The following is a 15017-nucleotide window of genomic DNA, read 5'->3' as shown; positions in this document are numbered from 1 at the left end:
GCATTTTAGTCAGAGACTCCAATCAACCTAACAGTCATGTTTTTTGGATTGTGGGAGGAAGCCATAGTACACGGAGGAAACACACGCTAGCTGCAAACACGGGGGGAACATGCAAACTCCACACAGAAAGAACAAGTGTCCACCTCAGGGCTTGAACCCAGGTCTTATAGGAGCACTTTATGTGGATAGTATAACAAAATACTTGACAATAATTTGACATTTAAAGTATTAGTAAAAAGTATGAACTGAAATTTGAGCTGTAATTTGAATATTATAATAACTAATAGTAGCAGCCCCTGTTTTACAGTATAAGGGAGAAATACAGTATATGTTCAACTTTTGTTTTCATATTACCAGAGGTGTATAGAGTACTGATAAATCGGACTCAAGTAGAAGTATTGTTACTTGATTGAAATTGTATTCAAGTACAAGTAACTCATACATAAAATACTCAAGGAAGCAAAAAAGTAGCTCAATTAAATAGCAGTCAAAATAAGTGACCAGTTACTTTCACCCCCCATGTTTATTTTTGGTAATATATTTTACCACTGTTCCCTTACATACAGTAAATATCTCATGTAGAAACTTAAAAAGAAAGAGAACAAATCTTGCACAATTGTAACTTCATTCCTTTTCCACAAAGGCATCTGTATAAAATGAAATGTTTGTCAAAATGTACACTTCTTTTTAAGAAAAATAAAATAACATTAATGAATTAAAATCAGGCTCTATCAGTAAAGCTATTTATGAACTCTATAACAGTGTCATGCCAAATGTGGGTAACAACATAATAGGCAGAAACCCCAACCATAGAAAGTGACTGGACTTTGATCAGAAATGGCACGACTATAAGAACATATGGATTATATTCAATGCGTTTCATAAACTGCTGACCTGAAATCAGTACAGTACTGTGGTTTAATTTTTCTTCTTCTTCTTGGGTGTAGAAATGTAATTAATTACTTTACTTATTTTATAACGTACTAAGTACAAGTAAAATTACTGATTTGGAAATGTATATTCAAAAAAGTGCAACTACGCATAAAAACAACTCAATTACAGTAACGTGAGCACATATATACTAATACATGACTTTCACCTCTGCATATTTCCACTTGTGTGGCACTTGGATGAGCAGAATGAGGGAGAATCCAGTGACTGGGTGACTGGTTGGTGAACCTGCTTTGCTCTCTCTCCTCCACAGCACTGGGCGTTCCCAGCACTGGCTGACATTCTTTGCGCTCTCAGCTGTCAGAGTGGACGAACTGATGCTGCCGAACTTGGTTTGTAACACTTAGTACGTCTGAGACGGAAAAGCACATTGTTGGAAGTGCCATAGTACGATGATTAGATAGTGAGCTAGAATGAGAGGAACGCACGCCTGCAATGAGCGGTGATTGGTGCGCTTTGGCACAGCTGAGCGCGCAGAGCGGCACCGACTGACGGACAAAAGGAGGCACGTTTCTGTGACGATACACGAGTCTGCGTGAATTCATTTGAACTGCAGTTTAAGTGGTGAAGCATTTGTTGTATTCCCTTCAGTTTGCACCCTCAAACCGCGCCAATGTTGGAATGGCTCGTGGCTTCGTGCGTTGTTATCCTCGCGTTCTTTACGTGGCAATGCTGCAAATACCCCGGACCGGAGCCACAGGCTGATCCTTTGGGGAACCCCGGGAGGTGCGCCCCGGATCGAGATGGAAGCTTCAGTGGTTGCTCCGTGTTTCCCAGTGAAGGGCGCGCAGTGGCACTGGTCTGTAAACCATCCGCACTGGCCAACTACCTCCTGAAACACTGCAGGACTTTCACCAACTACTCACCGTGCGTCGGCTGGACGTGGAGAGCCAGTGCTTTCCTCCAAAGTGTGTATGAGATGTGCTGGCCGTGCCACAGCGCGGTCCAGTTTGTGCGGGACAACTTGCAGCTGAGCGATGACGGACTGGTGGCTCTGGACTGGGCTGTGCCATGCTACCAGAAACGGCGCAGGACTTCCAGTCACTCAACCAGTCCGGTGCTTCTCATCATCCCAAACTCTTTTGGAAGAATCACTAGAAACGTGATCAAGGTAAATTGTGCTTAAAAATGACTGGTACTCTCCTGTAAAAAAATTGTAAATTAATTATATAATTATTATTATTTATTTTTGTCCAAGAAATCAATCGCAAAACCATCCAAAAGGCGGGGAATGGCCCAATTTGGCAACACTGGTACTGGGGCCTGTCATTCAGAACAGTGTTTCTCAAATGGGGGTACGTGTACCCCTAGGAGCACGCCATGACACTACAGGGGGCCACTTGAAAGAGCGAGAGCGTGGAAAAGTAACAAATGAAAACATTCATATTTAATGTATATATATATTAAACATATGGGCTTTTATAATGTTTCGATTTAGTTCAATATTAATGGAAAATACCTTGATTAGAAAATGAACAGACAATACAAAGGTCAGTGTTGGTCCCACACCAGGCGGGAGATGACCAGAAATAATACAAATTAGAAATAAATCTATTTATGTGAAACTAAATACGAAATACTGTTACATTGTGTTATCATTTATTCATAATTATGCTCTATATTTGTTTTTTCACAATACTTTTAGAAAAATATTATATTCAGACAAAGTGGGAGAAAATCAGATTCAGAATCAACATCATAACACATTTATAGCAGAGGTGAACGTAATGAATTACAAGTACTCACGTTACTGTAACTGAGTTGCTTTTATGGGTACTTGTACTTTTGAGTACATTTCTAATTCAGTTATTTTACTTGTACTTAATTTAAAATCAGTAAAGTAATTCGTTATATTTGTGCACACAACTGTTACTGAGTAAATTATTATTTTCTGTTTTAAAATGATCAACAAACATTGTGAAACTACAAAAAAATAAGTCGATTAAACGTATTGCACGACGCCATAAAAGCAGTGAATGGAAGTTATTTTCTCAGTTTTAGAGTTCATAATTATAGCTATACTTTTTTTTTTAAATTTTGAATTGAATTCATTGGGGGTATTTTATTAAAAAAGAATCTTGGATTTTGACAAATCTTTTATTTTACACAGATGCATTTGTGTACTATTTAAATGAGCTACTTTTTATGTATTTCATGTATGACTTGTACAATTTCAATCAGGTAACAGTACATCTACTTGAGTAGGAAATATCAGTGATAACACCTCTGATTTATAGCATATATTTATGATTGAAATATTGTATTGTTACACATTGCCTATAAAACATTTTAGTCAGGTCAATAAAAGGTGTGTTTACGGTGGAGATGAAACTAAACCTTTGCAACTGTGCAGTCAATGGATTTAAATAAATATTCACATACTACTGAAGTGTCACCAGAGTCTTCAAACTAATTCGGCTTTGTTTTCACAGTAAAATGTGGCTGTAAAACTCCAGGGAAAAGGTGAAATCTGATGATAACAACATCAAAGCAATGCACAAAGGTGACGATAGGAATGTTTCTACACCTTCAATAAATAAGTCAGTTTGTGTGATATAGGGCTTCCTAATGCCAGGATTCCCACAGAAACACATTGGTTAAAAGGGTGATTTATCATTGATTAGTCTGGTAACTTCTCTATGTTTCAAAGTTGAACCGTTAATCAACATAAATATAATCAGAGCTGCCACATCAGTTTGTTTGCAGTTTAAAAAAGACAATTTCATTTATTTCATGATGTTAAAATGATTAAATAATGTGCAATACTACACAATCTGTGTACGCAGACATTATTGTTTGCATAAAATGTCAAGAGCATACTATGCTTTCATGCTTTATGACACAACTGCAAACCAACCCTTGCACAACAAAGCATTGACTTTACCTGTAGACATGGAAAACTAAGTGTGAGGAGATATGCACATATGCAGAGGAAGCATCAGTCCATCATCTCCTGTTGACATGTAGAGCATCTCTTCACTGAACGCCTGTGGGCTCTTCCATCATCTCAGTATACCTGGTGTCATACTTTCGATTATCTCTGTTTTGCAAGTGTGTCAAAGATGAAGTCACAGGCAAAGGTCTGAAAAGGCACGTTTACAAGCGAAGAACTAAAATATAGGTGTTATAAAGTTTTCCAGATAAACCAGTAACTTTGATGTCGAACAGGAAACTGATGAGAGTGCGTCGTGAGATAAAAACAGCTAATGTTTGTATCTGTGTCAGAGAGTCGAGGTCTAGGCTCTACTGTCATCTTGTGGTTTCACTTTCTCTTTAATCCAGGCCATTTTGGGAACTCATGAATCTATGAATGAGCCTTTTCCTCTTAAATTATTTACACCATACACTCAGTTTGTCTGCAGCTCTCTCTTTTTGGAATGGTTCCTTTTTCCTTTTTAATAGTATTGCTTATAGCAATTAGATCAGAGCGCAATGCCAAAGATAAAAAAGCAAACCCTGAACACTTTTACTTTTATTATTGTAGTCTATCTCTGTAAATGCAGTCACGTCCGTCCTTCACCTATGTTTCTACCAGTAACACAACATTTCAGTCATGATGTTTATTTCCTGTCTCACTGACAGTCAGATGAGGACAGGAAGGTGGTCACTGTGTCAATGCGACAGTGTTAAAACCCAAAAAAAACTAACTGCTACTAGGACTGGATGACTTTGCCTAAAAAAAAATCTCAGATTTTTTAAAGAAAAATTTGATTTTCTTATTCAGTTTTTTTTTTTTCATGCACTTAAAAATGACTGCAGACATGAGATATATTGTCAAAAGTGCAACTTTATTGCTGTGATTGTCCTCAAGAGTTGAAATGTATAGAACAATCCCAAAATAAAAAATAAATGAGGATCTGTCATTCAACTATTTAAAGCTTTAACTCAGGTTTAAACAAAAGTGCAACAGTAACTTCACAATAGCTTAAATTTTCTGATTAAGAAATCAGATAACTACATATTTTATAACATAATATTACAATTGAAAAAATTAAACATGCCTGTGGCACACATATAGCCTACTCAAAGGGTAAACACATGTAAACAAAAAGGGGGCGGGCTCACATCGCGCTACGGTAACCCACAAGGACGGAACGCGAAAAAGTCTGAAAAAAGGTGGTGGGGAAAAAATAAAATTAAAAATTTAATTTTTTTTTTTTTCTTAATTTGAATTTGCAAAATAAAAACCGTCTTTATCTACAAATTCGATAAATCGATTAAATCAATTTTTTTTGCCCAGCCCTATTGCTACATGTATGAGTGAACCTTTACAACTCAGTATAAAACCATATTTTTCCATATATGTAACACATCTACATTAAATACAGTTGCAAAAACACTTTAGTCTCATAACTGCATTTAATGTATTATTTAGTATTGATCAATGCACTACACCAGTGGTTTCTAAACAGGGGTACAGGAGCACATTGCATGGGGTACTCGGAAAGATTTAATAATTAATTTAAAAATAATCGGGTAATATTCCTAGTTCTTTTTAAGGCTGCTTTTTTTCCCTTTTTTTTTTTTTTTTTTTTTTTTACAAATTCACCACAAACTTACAATTAAATTATTCTTAATGAAATTCTATATTTCTTTGTAATTTTTTGAAAAAAGGATTATTTTAAGCTGTAGAGGCCATTTTTATCACACTTATGACAATAATTAGCTATTTGCTTACAATTAAAGTAATAGCCTAAAAATTGCATGGTATTTAAAAAAATATTTTTACTTTAAATTACATTAATTGTTTTGAATTTGTAGATTAAGCCCTAGGGGACCAATGTTCAAGACACAGGGGTTTAGGAGAGCCCTCTGTTCCACAAATAAAAAGGCAAATTATGGAGAGGGTACTTATGATATTAAGAGGGGCTACACATGATTTGACCAAAATGCAAAGGGGTTGAGAACCACTACACTATACTGTATATAGACTGTATATAGATTTAATTACAGGACACATTTATTTGTCACCAGTGCATTAAAATCTTGTACACGGAGTGCAAAAAGTTTGGGCTTTGAATTGATTTAACACAGAAACAAAGTCAGTTCGACCTCTAATCCTTAAAAGTTTAGTGAGGAAAGTGAGATCCAAAGTGCACAGACCCAGTAGAGCAAACGTGGCAACCATTTTAATTAGTCTGACAAAAGAGAAAAGGTACAAATATATAAGAGTACTTGAACAAAACATAGCTTAGAGCAGGAACAGGAGTTGGGAGGTACTGTACACACTAATGACCCAAACAAGTACACATGGCTGACACACCTTAAAAAGAGGAGGGAAGGCCATGAGGAAATTAGACTGACCTGCAGAAGCAACAAGAGGAAAGAAGGGCAAACTACACACACACTGACAGGACTGAGTGTTAAATACACACAAAGACGCACAACAAACAGCAATTTAAACTAACTTTGACACAAAACTTTGCTCAGTTAAACTGAAATCCTACCAAACGCCAGTAAAACCACGTGAGAAGCAAATAAAGGCTGCAAGAAAGACTTGAACACATGCTGCACTGCTTTATAGTTACTGTTACACCAATGCATGACTTCACAAAAACAATGAAACTCTAATATGATAAACAAAGCCAAAACTAATAATTACACCCCCCAAGAGTTATCAAGCTAACATGTTTTGTGTATTTAGTGTGTTTTTCTGTTATTCTTGTTAGGGATGTCCCTACTCACTTTTTCATTTCTCTCTCTCTCTCTCTCTCTCTCTCTCTCTCTCTCTCTCTCTCTCTCTCTCTCTCTCTCTCTCTCTCTCTCTCTCTCTCTCTCTCTCTCTCTCTCTCTCTCTCTCTCTCTCTCTCTCTCTCTCTCCAATTGAATAAAATAAATTTAAAAAAAGGAATCTGATTGAATCTGATACTCATTTTCAAGCTAATATTGTCCCTTTGTGCAGTTTCTGTAATTTTGTATATTTTTTTATTGGCGTGATTTTATCTTTGGTGTATTTTTGTTGTCCTTTTTTTGTATTTTTCTCTGATTTAATGTGTTTTCTGAGTCCTTTTGTTTGTTTATTATAAAGGGGTCTCTTGAAATTAGACTCAGGGCCACCTGTGGCTGCCAGTTTCCCATGTCTACAGTATAAGCTAATTTGTTTGCTATAGAAAGCAAGACTGTACTACATTAAATCTAGATTTAAAAAAAAATGCATATAAGTAACATTTTGTTGTTACTGTGACTCATTTTCCTAACATGTCAGAATGTGTGAGCTAGTGCTATGACTGATTTACCAAACGCAGTCAGGTGATGCAATTACATCCACCCTTGATCATGGTCACTGCAGCCTAAACCAAGATTACACAGGGCACAAAGTGTGGTCATGTCACCAATCCTTTACTGGGCTAATTTACAGGTAACCAGTAGAACGTGTTTAGCAATGTACTGGCCTGTGGAGTTTAAAGTTAGTTAGTAAATGTAGTTATTTGAAATGGATTTAAACTCCACTTAAAAAGCCAAAGCTGGGATATGAACCTGTGACCTTCTGTCTGAAAAACAGTGTTGATAAGCTCCACTTAGAGTTTATAACCAGAGGGGTATTCCATAAAGGAGGGTTAACAAACTCTGAGTCTATCCATAAACTCTGGGTCAACATACCCCGCGATGGGAAACTCTGGGTATCGGATTCCATTACAGCTGGTATGAAGTGGGTTAATCAACCCTGAGTATGTAAACCCTGGGTTACTTACGTGCACGCGCGCGATAAAAAGCCATCATCAATGGATCGAAGATGAGTCGAGCTGCCATGGCAACCACCCGGAAAATAGCGATTCATTCACCGTAATGAGTGAAATAAGTCGTTGTTTGATGAATATGAGCCTGTTCTAAAGGTGCGTTCAGTCTTCAGTGACTATAGTGGCTTAAATCATCTGTAATTAGTCACACTTTTTGGTCGCTTCATCACTTTATTGCTTCAGTGACGTAACGAGCGGTGAATAATATGAATAAAATGTGTCTGAGGAGACGTGTCAGCAGCATAGGATGTTTGCATAGAGAGTCCTCCTGTTACACTGGATATTAAGACAGTGGCTGCTGCTTCATATCACATCATTTATATTGATTTTTAATGTAATATTGTCGCCAGAGTCATTCAACGTCCTAAAAAATGTCATAAAAAAACACTGAAGCGAGACGCGAACCCGCAACCCACCGCTTCCACACGCAGCATCACAACTCACTGCGCCATCATATCTTCAAAGATGTATGATCTACAGATTTAACTGTATAACAATATAAAACAATAATCGAGCCTTAAAAGTTGATTTATTTAAATTGTCATCTCCTCCTTTATATTATCCACAGGTTTGTATTCAGTGAACTTTACTACAGATGTCAGTAGATGTTTTAATGCAGATCAACCTCAACCTAATGATCTGTATCCACAATGTTAGAAAGAAAACTACCGTTTGCACACAAAAAAAAAAAGACGTAAAGCAACACAACATTAGTAATGATGTGAACACGTCTGTGGTGTGTGATGTTACTAATGTGTTTCAGAGAAAAGTGTTAAGGTTCAATAAAGTGTTCAGAAATGGTGTTCAGGTGGGCGGAGCTAGGTAGAAACCCAGGGTTTCTTTGATAAAACCTGCCAGCGACCAGGTTTAGTTCACGGACAATGTTGCCATGGTAACATACTCAGAGAAGAACATACCTCGCGTTTAGGAATGGGATACTCAGAGTTTCCCTCATTTGAGCCTGAACATACTCAGAGTTTGAACATAACCCGCATTATGGAATACCCTCTGGTGACTTCCTGCTAGGAAACACATTTATCTACGAGGTCCTGTGTGAACTTCAGTGATTGCAGCTTCTACACTAGTTTAAAAAAACAATACCAACAAAATAATCACTGTAATGGTGGTGTCTTATTCTTATTTTCTCTATTTAATTTTATATAAACAGTTTTAGTTTCTAGGAGCTTAATGAGTGACTTCCTTTACCTTCATCAAGAACGCAAAGATTGGTGTTTTCTCTAAAGTACCAACGAGTGATATTTCAACAACAATTTACATTTTAGTCTAAACTGGTTCCACCCTGGGACCCACATTTTGGCACGGTCATTAATTTGCGATCCACTTTTTTTTTCTTTTTTAGAATTCTTCAGACCAAATTTAGCTTTTCAAAAATAGCTGTTGAAAACACACATACGGAATCTTTTTTAAAACAAATTTATACATTTTTGTGCGCAATATGCTTTTCACAGCATGCCTGTTGAAAAAAGTTTCTTTCAAAATAAAAGACAAGTCCAACATGAGAGACATTAAGTATTTTATTTAGTTTTGACCAGCTGTCCGCGACCCACCCAGTACTGATCCGTGACCCACTTTTGGGTCCCAACCCACCAGTTGAGAATCACTGATGGGATTTACTGAAATCAGTTCAGCTTGTAAATATGTGTTTGTCTATATCCTTTATACTTTTTAAATATTTCTTTTCCATTTATATTTTGCCTCCATTATTGTATTGTCATATTTTATCTCCTTTCTATTTACACTATTTCTCGGGTGTCTTTTGTGATGCCTTCTGTTGTTTTTTTCTTGCACTTTATCTCAGCTTTTCATGACTGTAAATTTCCTCACTGCGGGGTCAATAAAGCTACTCTATCTATGTAGCTTATATTTAATCACAATATACGTTTGTCTTCCTATCATTCCTACTTTGTTCATGATCAATTACCACCCAGCCCTGTCCCATAAACTAAAAACTCAAATTAGTACAAACTATATTTTGATTTTTGAGCATTTTCTCTTGATTGTTTAATTTCAATTTTATTTTTTGATGTAAATATCATGTAGTACAGTCATAGTTTCAATAATTTTTCCTTTGTTCCATTTAGTGTTAGTGTACATTTAGTCAAGTAAGAAATTGTAATTGATAAAAAAAAAAAAAGAAATCATCAGGCGCCAGAATTAACACTAATAAAGACTAGATCAACATAAACCTTCAACCAACAGTCCATCTGCCACACGTTGCCGCCTGGCTTAAATCCTGGAAACGTGTAAAACATGTAGGAATGTGTTCATCATTTTCATAGGTCATAAACATCACTGTAAGCAGACATCCAGATGTTGCTAAAACACAACAGCTGCTCCAGTTTTCTGAAAAGAGGAGTCACGTTTGGACGTACAAATATTATCTGCACCTCTGTCATCAGTGTAACCCAGAGAAAACACTACAGAGCTGTTTTCTACATAAAAGTCCATCTGTTCAGCTAAAAAGATACAATGTGCTGTGGCGTGGGCAGGGAGCGTCCACAAAGTGCAACACTGAAAGCAAATTTTAACAATAAAATCCATTACTTTTTCTGTTCTATATTATGGTGCTTTAAAAATCATGTTAATCATACCACAACTGTTATTCTAGGAATACATGCTTTAGGGAAATTTCACTGAATATTTATTTGTAAATCATCACTACTGTAATTTGTGAGCAATAACCACATAATAATATATATAACACTATATATTTAAAGTACCATCAGGCCCAGGAAGCCCTCTGTTGATAATCAAATCCGTGTTTTTTTTCAGAGTCAAGAGTGTGATGAGTATCTGCAGAAGGAATTTGTCACTGAATCGACAGCTCTGGCAGAAAACTGCCAGAATCACTGCCGTTTGTTTTTAGTTTCTACACAGACCTTGACCTCGATAAAAGATCACATAAAGCCACATGTTCACTGTCTAAATGATATTCATGCTGTATTTCTACAGACCCAGACTAAATAGCTCTATCCTTTGCTTATCTTCATGAAAAATTGCTAAAGAAGTCGAGATCAAGAGGCCGCCCAATAAACAATGTTTGTGCAGAAGAGGTTTGATCATAATCATTTTCTGATTATGAGTTATAGGTTTTCATGTGAACTAATATTTGGATCTCGTACGTGTTTATTCTACATAAACGGCGCAGATTTGTATTTCATAAATCATTCAAAGTAAATAAGATTTCCTCCTCCATATGTTATGATTCTATTTAAAGCAGTTACTCATGAACTACTCAGCCTGGGCTACTGATGGTGAACGTCATTAACTGAAGGCCTTTGAGTGAGTTGCTGTTTTCACATCCTTTCACTTCATTGCTACATTAAACTCCTCTCTTTAAAATGTCTAAAGCTAAAACCTGCCCTATTTTTTTCAGAAACCTCTTAATAAAACTGCATTTTGTTTTGTTCACCTTGATATGACATTAGGATTCTAAACATTGTTATGTAGCTTGAGGAAGAGGCTCGTATATGAGTCACTGGATGATGAATAAATCATCTCGGCTGCTTCCTCACATCTGGCCGATCGTCTTAATCTTTTTATTAGGACAACACTAAAGTCGTCCCCCGCAGGTTTTCTCATCAGGTACATATTTATTGCAGGGATTCTGATTCACCCTTTCTATTCAGTGATGTCTTTACAGATAAAAGTTAAGTCATTTAAATGTAAACACTGTATGTGGATGAATAACATGAACACTGTGCAAAAAAAAAACAAACGCATTCTTCAAACACTGAGGCAGTAGCATTAAGAAAAATACAGTCAACAAATGCCAAAAACAAATAAATCAAATTGTTTGTAAATCATCTTCAATATTAAAAAGGGTTAGGTAAAGTAATGTAAAGTTATTTTATTCAGTGATGCAGCAGCGTGAAAACTGACTCCCAGATTTCCTGCAAGATAGATTTTGAAATGTTTTCAGCTGTTCTATGCTGATGCTGTTGTTTAATGTGACTGTTAGGTTTGAGGTTTGTCTGCACATTTTAGTTGGACATGTAAAAAAGTAGGTTGTTGCCATATGGATATTACAGTGGCCCTGGAGTGCAAAGCACGAATGCAAAAGAGAGAACACACAAAAAAGAAAACGTAAATACAAAACACAAAAAAAAAAAAAAACAGAAAAAAGTACCCAGAAGATGTAGGTATAGGCGAGGGGGGCGTGACATGAGACATTGCTGATTGGACAAGTCCACTGTCCGTTCCAGTACGTGGAAATACTAGCGATTTTGGAGGTATTCTGGATGATGACTTTTTTGAGTTTGTGTTTTGTCTTTTGCGTTTTCTTTTTTGCATATGTGTTATGTATTTCAGGACTACCGTCGGATGTTGCCTAAAAGCAGCCTGTAATAGATTTCCTGCATGTTTCTGCCTACTCTTTGTTACTAAAACTACACTGTTTACTATTTTTTGATTCCCTGGTTGATTCTTTTTAAATAAATGTCTTCCATTTCGTGTAATGGATGAGAAAGTCTACCAGCATCAGGTGAAATGGTGAAGGGATGAGTGTTGCTGCTGCTAAGCAGGAAGGTTAGGTTAGGCGTACTATAGATATGTCCCAGTTTAAAACCATCCATGGTGGATAAGTTGGAGTCCTTAAAATGTCAGTTGTAGGAAATGTGTTTATTTACCTGTTGTTTATTGATGTACCCACTTTATTTCTCCCTTCCCTTTCTACAGCTGTGTGAGATGGCTCTCTCCCATGGTTACCTTCCGGCAGTATTTAACCGCCGCAGCCACAATGGCACTCCACTCACCACCCTGAAGCTGCAGCAGTTTGGGGATCCATCAGATTTACGTGAGGCTGTGCGCTACATTCGCTACCGCCAACCCGCGGGAAAACTTTATGCAGTGAGTGAGAGCACAGGTTCAGGCCTGCTCTTGTCTTACTTGGGAGAATGTGGATCATCGAGCTACGTGACGGCAGCCGTCTGCCTGTCCCCCGTGTTCCGGTGTCAGAGCTGGTTTGAGAAGGGACTCTGCTGGCCTCTGCAATGGATGCTGGTGCTGTACCAGAAGATCTGTTTGAGCAGGTGCGAATAGGTAAAGGTGAACTAGAGGGCGTTCTGTTTACATCAATTACTGTTGTCGGTTAGCACTGTATAACCACAATGGAAATACCAAATTGTATGAATAGTTGAATGCATGAGAATTTGACCAAATCCAACCCTTTTTGGACATAAGTGTTGCAGCTCAAATTTCTGAAATTTAGCATTGCATAAAAACAGGCGCAAACGTCAACCTGGACCAAGATTTACAAACAAAAATGATCAAAAAGAGAAATTTTGCATATGTGAAGTAGATGGTAGCAAATATTTGGTCAGGTATCAAATATAACTTAAAAGAATGCAACAAGTGTAACATTTATTCTAGATTTTAGAAGTTTTACTCTTTCCTCTCGAAGGTAACACTTAAGCTGAATTGCATGTTTTTGGACTATAGAAGAAAACAAGACTACCCAGAGAAATTACTCTCAGGGAACATGCAGTCTTCACATGCAAGCCACCATGCTGGCTTTAATATGAAGAGAAATATAAAATGATCAAGGACAAAACACATTCATGTTTGTAGCGTCTAAGCGGAGTCACAACCAGGTGTGCATTCAAAGCTAAAGAGATGGAAGAACACACAAATCATTTATTGGTTCAGCTCCAACAAAAAAATTGTAGTTACTGTAGCAACAGATGGCCTGCTCATTGGCAAGCCATTGATTTTCTGTGACATCGTGATCCAGGTAAACTTTCTCAAATCAAATCTGGAGGAAAAATAAAAGCCAGCTGCTCTTCAGATTTAATGTGTTGTCTCTGTTTGTGTGTCCTTGTTCCTTCACCTCCGTGTGTCTGACTAAATGTGCATGTATGTCTTTGTTCAGGTACAGAACAGCACTGGGTGAGACCCTGCAGACTGACACCCTGTTCTCCAGCTGTTCCCTGCGTGGCCTGGAGGAGACGCTGTTCTGTCAGCGTGGACGTTCCAGCTCTGCAACGGCAGGAGCCACTTGCAGCACATCGTTTGGCTCTTGGGATGCTTACTGGGAACGCAATGAACCCTTAAGAGATGTTGACGAAGTGGCTATTCCTGTTCTGAGCATCTGCGCCCGTGACGACCTGGTTCGAGGAGAAACCCAGTCCACCATACCTTTAGAACTTTTCGAGACAAACCCACATTTTTTTCTCCTTCTCATGGACCACGGAGGTCACTGTGGCTTCTCCACCCAGTCTGAAGAGAGGGCTTCTGGTAGCTTTGGCCCTGTGGGTGCATCCAACTGTAGGACAGAGAGCCACGGGGCCAAATGGAGTCACACGGCTCTGCTTGAATTCTTCAGGGCAACCACAGACTTCTTCAATGCAGAGGAGAGAGCCAAGCAACTGGCAGCCAGAAGGAGGGGACTGGGGGGGGGTTTCAGCTGGAAGGGTGCTCCGCCATCGCAGCATCAGTTCATACAAACGTGTGCCAGCATGTTCCCATAGCATCCACGCCATTTACAACTGGCAGAGGTCCTATACACGATGAGCGTTACTTAGTGGAATATAATGGTGCTCTGTGGAGTTTCCATGCTGTCAGACAAAGGTTTTACTTGCCTTATGTTTTGCTTACCAGCAGACATTGGGTTTTTCTTTTTCACAAAGAAGATAAACACCTTTTACCTCCAAATGGAGTAGAACATTCATATTGTCTGATTTGCAGAAAAGTACTGAAGCCCCTGATAAAAATTCTCCATTACTGTGGATTACTTCTTGCCACCATACAGTAGAACAGCATCATGGCTCTGTGCAGGCCATTCTATACATGTCTAGCAGGGTTTCCATAACAAAAAAAGTATAATAGGGCTTTGAATGTGTTTACATTGAAGGTTGTTATGGGCAGGCGCCTCGTAACTCCGTGAAATTTCATCCCATGAGACTTTGCAGCAGGAATATTGGCTCTCCAAACCTCCTTATAACACTCTACATTCCTTTGTTGTTTCACGTCTAATGTGTGTAATAATTTCTAAGTATAATGCTAAGAAATATCTCGGTCTCCTCTTCTATTTACACATACCGCTCCATTTTTTTTCTCAGAGAGAAATGGTCATGTGACCAGGTACGTCACGTCATGTGACCATGTACCTCACGTCATGTGACCATGTACCTCACATTCTGTGTGTTTGCGGAAAAAGTGCTTCCATAGCGCTTTTGCGATACATTTCAACATTGAAACGTCTGCAATTCCTCCTCATGAAAGCGTAAAAACCTTTTAGCGATCATTGAGGATTCAGGTGTTTCCATTACCATTCATTCTGCTATTTAGATTTTGCACATTTCCAAGGGT

General features: G+C 37.9%; 2 protein-coding genes across 2 annotated transcripts in view; one reads left to right on the top strand and one right to left on the bottom strand.

Moving 5' to 3' along the window:
* Positions 1–15017, bottom strand: part of pde3a (phosphodiesterase 3A, cGMP-inhibited) — a 127822-nt gene that overhangs the window by 104657 nt on the left and 8148 nt on the right. The gene's annotated exons all lie outside the window — the stretch shown is intronic.
* Positions 1250–14747, top strand: abhd15a (abhydrolase domain containing 15a). The gene is given in 4 exon segments (XM_028464472.1): positions 1250–2062; positions 12387–12739; positions 13579–14098; positions 14100–14747. Coding segments are annotated over 4 exon segments (1491 nt in total). The 5' UTR covers positions 1250–1564; the 3' UTR covers positions 14220–14747.

Source organism: Gouania willdenowi, chromosome 13, assembly GCF_900634775.1.
Source record: "Gouania willdenowi chromosome 13, fGouWil2.1, whole genome shotgun sequence".
Lineage (NCBI taxonomy): Eukaryota > Metazoa > Chordata > Actinopteri > Blenniiformes > Gobiesocidae > Gouania > Gouania willdenowi.
Note: the sequence above shows the minus strand (reverse complement) of the source record. Positions and strands in the feature narration are given on the sequence as shown.